The sequence below is a fragment of the Scatophagus argus genome, chromosome 23 (genome assembly GCF_020382885.2).
Source record: "Scatophagus argus isolate fScaArg1 chromosome 23, fScaArg1.pri, whole genome shotgun sequence".
Lineage (NCBI taxonomy): Eukaryota > Metazoa > Chordata > Actinopteri > Scatophagidae > Scatophagus > Scatophagus argus.
The window spans coordinates 13387008-13397338 of record NC_058515.1 but is presented as its reverse complement, the minus strand read 5'-3'; the positions used below and the strand labels follow the sequence as shown (position 1 = coordinate 13397338).

Below are 10331 nucleotides of genomic sequence, written 5' to 3'. Positions count from 1 at the left end.
AGGAAAATTCACTCGTGCAATGAGAAACACATGTATTAAAGTGTACATGTAAGCACAGACATATACATGCATGTAAATCCATTAAGTCCACTTTAATGGTCAAGCACACACGCTTTTTAAATAAAGTTGTGTGCTTTAATGCACTTTAATGTTCCTGTGTGTGTGTGTGTGCGTGTGTGTTTTGGACAGAGGCAGGAATCTGAATGTGAAAACATAGAAAAGTAACTGGCTGCTGTCATATTATTGATGGTCAGTCACTCACTCAGTGAAGTCCCATTTGAGAAGCCCAGCTGTGTTAAGAAATAGTTGAGTTCAATTGTTGCTGGCAAAATTAAACTATTAGATTTTATTATTCTTTACATCCCACCTCATTATATGAACATTAAATCTACACTTTGATGCAATTTGCTCTTTTCTCAGAGGACATTCATTTTTTAAAGGCTATTAAACATGAATAATGCGTGACTAATGCACATGATACTCAAAGTAAAACACATTGTGTATTTAATTGAATAATTGGTTATTGATTGCTGGTTTATGTGACACTTGGTGCTCCTCTGTGGTTTTCAGTGTGTTGAAACTGGACTGACTGTAATTTTCCCTGTTCAGGAACATTATGATGCTGTATATGTTGTACAACTGAAAGAATATGAATTTTAAACTAAAAGCTTGTCTTAAATGTAGATGTGTGCTTAAAGGATTAGACAAGACCCTGAACAGTCATTGCATCCAGCCTTAAAAATCAGATTTAATCCCAGTTATTCACCAGCCGAGGCCAGATGACCCAGAGAATGCAGCGTGTTTTCGAGTTAATTATCACAGAATTATTTTACACTACGTTAACAGCAATTGATAGCTAAATATGTCAAATTCACTTCCCACCATTCCAACAAAGACGCCGTCTGAATGTTCAGATTTTAAATAGTAGACGCTCAGAGAAACACCTGCACCCCACTGGTGTGTTTGTGCAGCTTATCTTTGTTTGTTCAGCATTCCACTCACAGGGTAGTAAACGGATTTATTAGTCTTTTATGATAGTCAGCTAAATATGCTTTTGTTTTTGACCGATGGTGAGACAAAAGGAGTTTTTCACTATTTATTCTACAGACATTTTGTAGACTTTTTTGTTTTAGATGCTGTCATAGAAGGAGAAGCTTAAACCATTTCAAAGCAAAAATAAACCTTTATACCTTGCCAGGCAGGTTTTTGTCGTAAAAAATGTCCTGAATGCAGCAGAAATTACCTCCACCCAAATTAACCTTATCACCATTGAAGTATATGGAGGGTGGGGTGACACACCCACTTCCCTTCAGCAGAGACCTGTGCTCACCAGCGCTTAGCACCAGATTGAAGCCTTCCTTCATTCCTTCAGTGTTATTAACCGGCTTTAAATCTCTTCCGCAGACGTATCCCGCCCGGCGACAGGAAACGGCCAAGCTGAACAGGAAGTACAGCCTGACTGAGAGGTGAGACACTTCCTGCGGCAACAGTGTGAACACAGACACATGCATTCATACAAAGAAGTGATCCTTCTTTCTTCTGGCTTGATTGGTTCTGCTTTTGTGACACAGCAGTGCACACACACATTTGCTCCGGTCTGATTGTCTCTAAGTGCGTCTCTGGAGACTTTAGGTGGGGTCGGTCCATTGTGGACCGACGGGCGGAAGTCCTACTCAGTCATGCCTGGCTGTGATTTGACTGTAATGAGCTCTAAGTGAGCTGAGCAATCATCCATGCTTAAAATGTGGCCATAATGATATGTGGTTGGATGATGATTCCTGTGTGTTAGGACATATGAGGGGGCACTTAGAACGTGCATGACTTGCGAAAATAACTTTCTGACCTGCGACAGAAATAGCTGAATGAGTCTGGAATGCACAACGGAAACGTTTACTGTAATTTAACCACTTTTTTCATCTGAATGATGAGGTTTGGTAATATTTCACGGGGAGATTTTTCCTGCAAACATGTCAGCCACGCGTCCTGATTTACCTTCAGTTCCCTGAAAAACCTTTTTTACTGTTTATATTAAGTTTTTAAGTTTTTACTACCTAAAACCACACATTTTTGTTTTAAAGCTTCCAAGTCCTGATGCTAAGCTAGGCAAACCATGACTCGAGATTCCAGATTCAAGATTCAAGAGTCTTTATTGTCATTATGCAAGCATAACAAAATTTTGTGCAGATTCTCGGCTTAAAAACACACTTATAAATAGTCAACAGAAAATTAAAATTGCACACAAAAATATAAAAATATAAAATACAAAATACAAAATGAGGTAGATAAGAAAGTGCACTTAGACCTTCCTCTGACTCCATTCACGGACATGAGAATGATGTTAATGTTCTCGTGTTCCCCTTGAAAAGAAAACGAAACCTTTAAATATTCTTTGCTATTGTAAATAATGTGCCCCCTTTAACTCTGTATTTGTTTGTTGACAAAGAAATCAGTTTATTTTCCTGTGATTCCACATCTCAGGGACTACTCAAGCTGGAGACGGGAGTCCAGACCTCCAGAGAGCCTTAATCAGTATCATCAGCACCCCCACCAGGCTCGATGGGGCCCCAGACAGGCTGACAGCAGCAACGATGACCGCAACGGATATTCGTTTGCCCCCCCGCCGGCTCCTCTCTCGCACCGAGGACGAGCCATGTCCGAAAACGACCTCCGCTTTGACAGCAGCCACCGCTGGTCTCCGTCGATATCCATAGCCACCAGCCAGACTCTGAGCGAGGTGGAGGAAGGAGCTGGTGGCGTCAGAGTCGGAGTAGCCGCCAAGGATGACCAGACTAACAGGAAGAAGACGCCGCCTCCCCCGAGACCACCGCCACCGAAGTGGGAGCAGTTCCACCGCAGGCGAGCTTCTCATCACACCCTGTTCTCTTCCTCTTCCTCCACTGCTCCTCACTCCATCCCTCCTTCTATCAACGCTGCAGAGGGACACTATTCAACACACTCCTCCTCATACGTCCCTCCGGCTGAGATGTCCAGACAGAGGTCCTACAGCCTTCCTCCAGAGAGGCAGGAAGTGTCAGAGAGCTGCCCACGCTGCAGCTGCAGCTGCAGCCAAACTCAAACCCGAGAGCACGCGTTCTCCCACGCCTCAACCAATCAGAATCAGCTGCAGATCCAGGAACACCCATTCTCCCACACTCCGTCCAATCAGAATCAAGCTCAACTTCAGGAACAGCCCTTTACCGTTGCCCCTCCCAGTCCGATGTTCTCCAGGAGGGCCTTCAGACCGGTGGCTCCGCCCCAGAGAGAGAGGGACATGAGGAGCACGTATGGTGGACAGCAGGAGAGGGCGGAGCTTTTCTCATCTCTGCCTCCTCCTCCTCCTCCACCACCGACAGAGAACAGTGTAGGCAGGTGAGCTGGGCAGGATATAAATGTTCAGTAATGAAGTGTTTACAGTCTGGAGATCAGAAAGGTCAATTTTCAGATCCTCAGGTTTTTTATTTTTGTAATAATAAAATTCCTTTGTGTCTCTGCAGTTTATCTGAAGCCAACTTCAGCCGCAGCCCCGACCAGGACAGAGTAACGTTGAAACCTCATAAACAGCAGTCCGGCTTGAGACCAGGAGCCGAGTGGGCGAGGGCTTCATCTCCCAGAGTTCATACAACATGTCCACCTGTCTTAGAAAATGGAGGCGTTGGTGCGGTTTTGCCTCCTCGGTCCTTCTTCGAAGTTGACTGTGAGCAGCAGCAGCAGCAGCTCCTCATGAGCAGAGGCTTTCAGAGCATTGATCCGCAGAAGATGCCTGAACCAGGAACAGAATCAGAGACGACCCTCAGCCCGAGTCCTGCCCACAGCCTGGACGCAGACCTGGACATCCCTATGGAAACAGACATCGATGATTTCCAGGAGGACGAGGTTCTTCCAGCAGACCACGAGCCGATCACCAGCGAGCTCCCTTGCTTCGCGCTGCCGGTCACGGTCTTGGAGACGGACATCGACACCTCGCCGGACTCCGATGCCTCGCCGTCGGGCAGGATGAGAGTGGAGAGCAGCTCTCTGGAGGAGGAGACCGGGGAGAGCAGCAGGGAGAGGCTGAGCCCGGAGGAGCTCTTCCCCCACAGCAGTGAGGGAGAGTCGGGCACAGAGAGCTGGAGAGGAGCCTACCACCCCTCAGAGCACAACACAGACAGCTTGGATAGGTAACACGAGGCAGGGAGGGGAGGGAACTACGAGGCTTAAGTCTGAATGTGTGTGTGTGTGTGTGTGTGTGTGTGTTGCGCATTAATTACACAGACCATTTGATTTGTACAAGACTTAACTGTTCTTGTCACTAAGCTCATTCCCTCTTTCCCACAACCTTTCCAAAGCACCTCGCTGCAGCCAGATTTCCTCTTTTTTCCTCTCCTGGTTACATTCACACTCGCTTTGTTTCTCAGAAACAGGTGCCAGATGGGTAATCGTTACCACATATGACAGAGAGTTAAGAAACTGTCGCAGGAAAATGTATCTGACAGTGAATTAAGGTAGTTTTATTTCCTAGGAATTTAAAGTGACGCCGCCCTCTCTATTCGTTTTGCTTTTTAACGCCGTCCTTCATTCCTTTCATTGTGTCTGTGTAGGTGTGAGAGACACATTTGATACTAGAACAAGAAACTGCAGCTCCTGACGAGAATTTAAAGCGTGTGCTGAAAATTACAGGGGCAAAAATGCTGTACGGGAACTTTAAGCCCCGTTGGCAGCCGAGGTGTCGGCGAGAGCTGAAAGTAGCCGAACACAGTCGAAGTGTCAGCAGACGTTTGTGTGAAAGTGAAAGCAGGTGAAGGTGAAGCGGTTGAAGCTGGTTCAAGCTGCGCAGCCATCAGCCGCTGTTGAGGCTCTGCTGATATCAATCGATCAGCCTGCCTCTGAATATCTGCTATCGTGTGAGCTTATATAGCAGTGTTCACAGGAAATCTAAAAGTATAAAGAAAGCCAGATACATACATTAAACTTAGGATGTATTATAAGTGCACCCTGCGAGCCATTAAAAGTAAATATACGTGTATACGAGCAGTCTGCACTGACCTTGCTATGCAGTAGATTTGAATTATTTCACCTCATTCATACTTTCACAGATTGTTTGTTTGTTTGTCTGGCATCGTCTGCTCCGTCAGCTTCTGCAGCTTCTCATCATTTTTGTTGCTTTATTTGCCTGTTTGGACTGCTAGATGTTTTCCATCATTGCTCCTTTGTTTTTCTTTTGTCTGACCCAGATAACTGATTGCGTTGATTATTTATGTACTTTTCTAATCTGTGTGTGTGTGTGTGTGTGTGTCTGTTTTACTGCTTAGCCTCCGTACTTTATCACTGTGTAAATAAAACAAACTCCCCTCTCCTCTCGGTGCCCCCCTCAGGCGGTCCGGCGCGAGCTCCAGCTGTTCGTCCTATTACAGCACGTCGGCCGCCAAAGCTCAGCTCCTGTCGCAGATGAAGGACTTCGCTGATAACAGAGAGAGGGATGACGACGGCGACGATGAGCTCACCTACAAGGTAACACACGCAGCTACTGTCTCGCCACTTAGCTGGAAAGTCCTTTACGTGTGCTGTGTTTTTAGTATCCTCCCGCCAAAATTAACGCGATGATGACGCGAGGCGCGTTGCCTGTCGCTGCCGAGGCGTTTGAACACGTCCCCCTTCTGTCGTGCAGAAACAGCTGATGGAGAGCCTCCGTAAGAAGCTGGGGGTGCTGAGAGAAGCTCAGAGGGGACTGCAGGACGACATCAGAGCCAACGCACAGCTGGGAGAGGAGGTGGGGAACAAACTTCACACCATCATTCAGCCATGGAGGAAGCAGCTGATAAGCCAAACCACGTTGTTGACTTCGCGTGTCTCTGTGTGCGTGTCCTCAGGTGGAGAGCATGGTGGTGGCCGTGTGCAAGCCCAACGAGGTGGACAAGTTCCGCATGTTCATCGGCGACCTGGACAAGGTGGTCAGCCTGCTGCTGTCGCTGTCCGGGAGGCTGCTGAGAGTGGAGACCACGCTGGATACGCTGGACCCCGAGACGGAGCACCACGAGAGGGTGAGGAGGGGAGGGAAAAACGGGAAGGAAAAACGGGTTAAACACAGCACAAGGAATGGGGATTTTAAACGATAATACTACTAATAACACTTTAAAATCCCCTCCTGGGATGCTTTTAAACAAACAAAACTCTCTCTCTCTCTCTCTCTCTTTATTGCTGTCTTCTTGTCCTCTAGCTCCCCCTGCTGGAGAAGAAGCATCAGCTCATGAGGCAGCTGTCGGAGGCCCAGGACCTGAAGGACCACGTCGACCGCAGAGAGCAGGCCGTCAGCCGGGTGCTGGCCCGCTGCCTCTCCCCCGAGCAGCACAGAGACTACAGGTACGCCAGCATCTCGTTTTCATTTTATTACCACAAAGATCTCAGCGGATGTTTTATTGGCAAAAATCATCATTAAAAACATAAATGTGCTATAAATATTACTTACATGGCGTAAAACAGCCAACACGGATAAAAATGTACTTAAAATGTGTTTGTCTCTGTTTTTGTCTCGGTAGCCACTTTGTGAAGATGAAGGCCGCCCTGCTGGTGGAGCAGAGGCAGCTGGAGGACAAGATCCGGCTGGGAGAGGAGCAGCTGAGGGGGCTGAGGGAGAGCCTGGGCCTGGGGCTGGGGATCGGTATGGGAATGTCCATGGGATACGGACATTACTGAAAAGAGAAGCTAAAGAAATGAAGAAGAAGAAGAAGAAGAAGCGGGGGCCGAGTCCAGTGTAAGATGTGAAAGAGTTAACACCTGATATCTGGATTTGGTCCCGGTCTGCAACTCAACAACTCAAACACCCACAAGAGTTTTTAGGTAGGTGGGGAAAACTTGACTCCAACACCCAGTGAAGGCCAAGACCAACACAGGAGGTGTCAAAAAAAAATACTGGACATAAGCGCCACTTCCCAAAAGCAAAAAAAGACCAAGAAGAAGAAGAAGAAGAAAACAGAGCGTGGACTCACAAAAGACTTCAGAAATCAGATAAATCTGCAAACACGCCAGAGACGTTATTTACAACTCATCCCCCCAGAACTGTGATTGGAGAGCGGAGAGCTCGTTGGTGCTTTGAAAAGAGGATGACAGGATCTGGATGATGTTCAGATGGAAAGAAAAGGGGATGTTTTCTCAGATTTCACCCAAGTGAAAAGATGAAACGGGAGCAAAGATTCAAGTTGAGGTCGTCACATCATTTTTCAAAACCCTATACTAAAGAAAATAAATAAATAAATAAAACACTGCCTGTTAACCACATGTTTAGTTTCCGAGGCCACAGAAAGGACTGCTTCACATTACGTGTACTGTAAAACTAACGACACTACACTTAAATCTAACCAGCATCACACCATGTTGCCAAAGATGTTTTCTCTTGATGAATGTGTCGCCGAGACGCTGCTTTTGTGTGTGTGTGTGTGTGTGTGTGTGTGTGTGTGTGTTTTCTTTTGTATTTAAATCTCCCGGTTCAGAGAATCGAGGTGCGGTGCTTCACACTAAGAGACTGTGTTTCCGTTAGCAACACTAAAGTCAGTGTCGTGAGATGCCGTTTGCTGCATTATTAACTGCCATTGGGAAGAAAAGTCTTTTCTCTTTTTGTTTTCACGTTTGTTGCTGGCTGACACCCGCATTCAGCAGTACATATACTGTATTATCTTCCGTAGTACTACTATCATATCCCTTTGTACTCCCATTACTGTAATGTCTGCGGCTGTAACATGTTTTACTGCGTGGAGTTTGACACTCCACCGGCTCGTTTAACTGTCACATATTAACTGTACAGAAGACACGTGTGTTTATAATGTATACGATGTGTATATAGTGATTCTGATTTGTGAAATGACTGGACATGGTTGTAAAAAAAAAAAAAAAAAAAAAAGAAGAAGAAGAAAAATTGGTTGTAAAAGATGAACGAGAAGTCCGGGAAGAGTCGACGTTTACTGTTTATTTCTTTTGAAACCCGAGCAGCGTTTGGTTTGTCTCTGAAGCGGCTGCAGTTTTTGCTCTGGAGCTCCTTCAGATATTTGCCCCCCCTCCCCCCCACTTGGTCTCATGCTGCTTCCGGCTGACCTTCGGTTTATGCAGTTAATATTTACTGGAGCCCGTTGTTTAAAGAACACTTCATTGTTGAGGGTCAGATGAGAAGATCGGCCCAAAATGTCTTTTGGGGTTGTTTTGGCTGTTGAGAGGTGGACTTGCTGAACTTAAGTGTTTCACTGGTTAGCTGTTGATCAATTAAACTGTGGTCTGGTAAACCTGCAGCTTAGAGTGTATTAAAAATGACAGTTTTTGTTCATGTTCTTAAGTTTGTTCCCACACGTTCCTGCTGTTTTAATGCCAAACAACTGAACTTATAAAGTCCACATATTCCCGCTTTGTTCTGTGGAAAATACGCTTACTCTTGTGCTGGATTTCCTAATGCGACTGGACACCTACTGACGACAGAGGACCAGCAGGAGTGCATATTCCTCATGTTTGTGTTTTCCTATGTAATTCTGATTTATTGCAAAACCCTTTTTCTTTTCTTTTTTTTTCTTTTTTTTTTGGTAAAATGCATTACAGATTTTGTAACTGCAAAAACACGCCAGCGAGGAAAAAGAAGAACCATAAATAATAAGAATAATAGTATTTTAAACTAGCTTTACGTCTCCTGTTGTGATTCATACGCTCCCGGGTGAACAAGTCTCTTTATGCCACTTCAGTGTCTGGTGCCAAAATCCATCCTCTTCTGGAGGAAGAGGAAACTGTTGGGTAAATATGGCCGAGGGCAAACGGAGGCTGACGGATGATGGGTGGGATGCCGAGGGTGGAGGTACTCAGCAGAGAGACATCCCGAAGAGACTCGTTTAAGGGAAGTTTGTGCTTGTGTCATTAATGTGCTGCGGGGTGGTGAGAGGGTGTATCTTATGGTCTTTAAAAACACACTGATGACCTTGTGGTGTGAGGACTGATCAGCAGGAGGCCGGAGAGCCACTGAAAGCCCCAACAGCAGCGGTGGATGGAGACAGAAAAGTTTTAAATCAATACTTCTTATTTCACACACACACACACACAAATAAAACGGGAACAGGAAGAGGAGGCCGAAAGATGAAACACTGGGGGATTTGAGAGGAGAAACGCCATGTGGAGGCCGTGTGGAGGACGGGTGGAGGAATGTTTTACGTTGGGCTGGAGGGAGTCAAGCAGCGGGGTGGAGAGAAAGAAGAAGCTGAATGAGTGGGAGGTGTAGCGATAGTTAATTCAGAGCTGGAAACAGAAACCAGAATATTGTGACACTTTGTTAAGGGTGGTAAAAGATACTTGGGTAAATGTAGTAATACCACTCTGTGACAGCAGTGGAGGAAGTACTCAGATCTTCTACTTAGCAATACCACAAGTGTAGAAATATGTACAATACGTGCTGTCGTTGTGTCAAGACATTGTGGATCCACAGTGACTTCAGCCATTATCCTAATTTATTGATTACAGTTTGCACGATGAAGCTGAATGTGCAAAGTAAATAAAGGTATCAGATATATGAAGTGGGTTGGGGGGTACAATATTTGCCTCTGAGATGTAGTGGAGTAAAATGAGGAATACAAATACGTGGGATTAAATGTATTCAAGGTCCTTTTTCGCTGTTGTTGATTTTCGCACTTGGCCACAAGGTGTCTCCCTTTCACTGGTTTAAATCCCGTTAAAGTGGTCCAGTCAGCATGACATCGCATGGCACAATGATATAAATTTGATATTCATGTACCAAATATAAAGGAATCATTACTGCTGAACACATAGTGAGAGCAAAATAAAAATATTTTACACAGAAGCACGACGGAACAGTAACACAATATAAAAGCATCTTATAGGGAAGTTTGTTCCCAGTTAACGTGCACACAGAAAAATGTCTGCGTCGTAAACTTGATTCATTACGTCGTCTTTTTTCTTTTTAATTTAACCCACACGCTGTCAAAGCCTGTTTTGTACTTCAGCATCGTGTCTGCTTTCCAGATGTTGTGGTTAGCACACCACACGCCACACGGACACACAGAGACCTTTTCCTTCATGAGTGTTACATCCAGACATTTTATTTAGCACTAAAACCACTTTGGAATAAACCCTCTGTGTATTTTGTCAAAGTTCAAATCTATTGATCTCAAAAACAAATACAGAACAAATTTTTATTCTTACATTTATTACATCTAACCCTGTAAAATAAAAAAGAAAGAATTAATATATCTAATATATGATGTTCATGTGTGATTCAACTTTTTTTGGATTATTATTCTCTCAACTGAGGAGCGATTGAATATTGATAACCGATTAGTCGAACTGCTCCACTGACCCAGTTAGAGAAGCGGCGA

At 45.0% G+C, this 10331-nt stretch overlaps 1 protein-coding gene across 4 annotated transcripts in view; it reads left to right on the top strand.

Moving 5' to 3' along the window:
* shroom4 (shroom family member 4) overlaps positions 1 to 8630 on the top strand; it is a 50364-nt gene extending 41734 nt beyond the window's left edge. For all 4 annotated transcript variants that reach the window (XM_046381143.1, XM_046381144.1, XM_046381142.1 and 1 more), the window contains 8 exons: positions 1405 to 1466; positions 2479 to 3369; positions 3495 to 4157; positions 5352 to 5487; positions 5645 to 5746; positions 5847 to 6017; positions 6194 to 6336; positions 6513 to 8630. In XM_046381143.1, coding sequence (XP_046237099.1) covers positions 1405 to 1466; positions 2479 to 3369; positions 3495 to 4157; positions 5352 to 5487; positions 5645 to 5746; positions 5847 to 6017; positions 6194 to 6336; positions 6513 to 6669 — 2325 coding nt within the window. In that variant the 3' untranslated portion in view covers positions 6670 to 8630. The remainder of the gene's footprint in view (positions 1 to 1404; positions 1467 to 2478; positions 3370 to 3494; positions 4158 to 5351; positions 5488 to 5644; positions 5747 to 5846; positions 6018 to 6193; positions 6337 to 6512) is intronic.
* The last annotated feature ends 1701 nt before the right edge of the window (positions 8631 to 10331 follow it).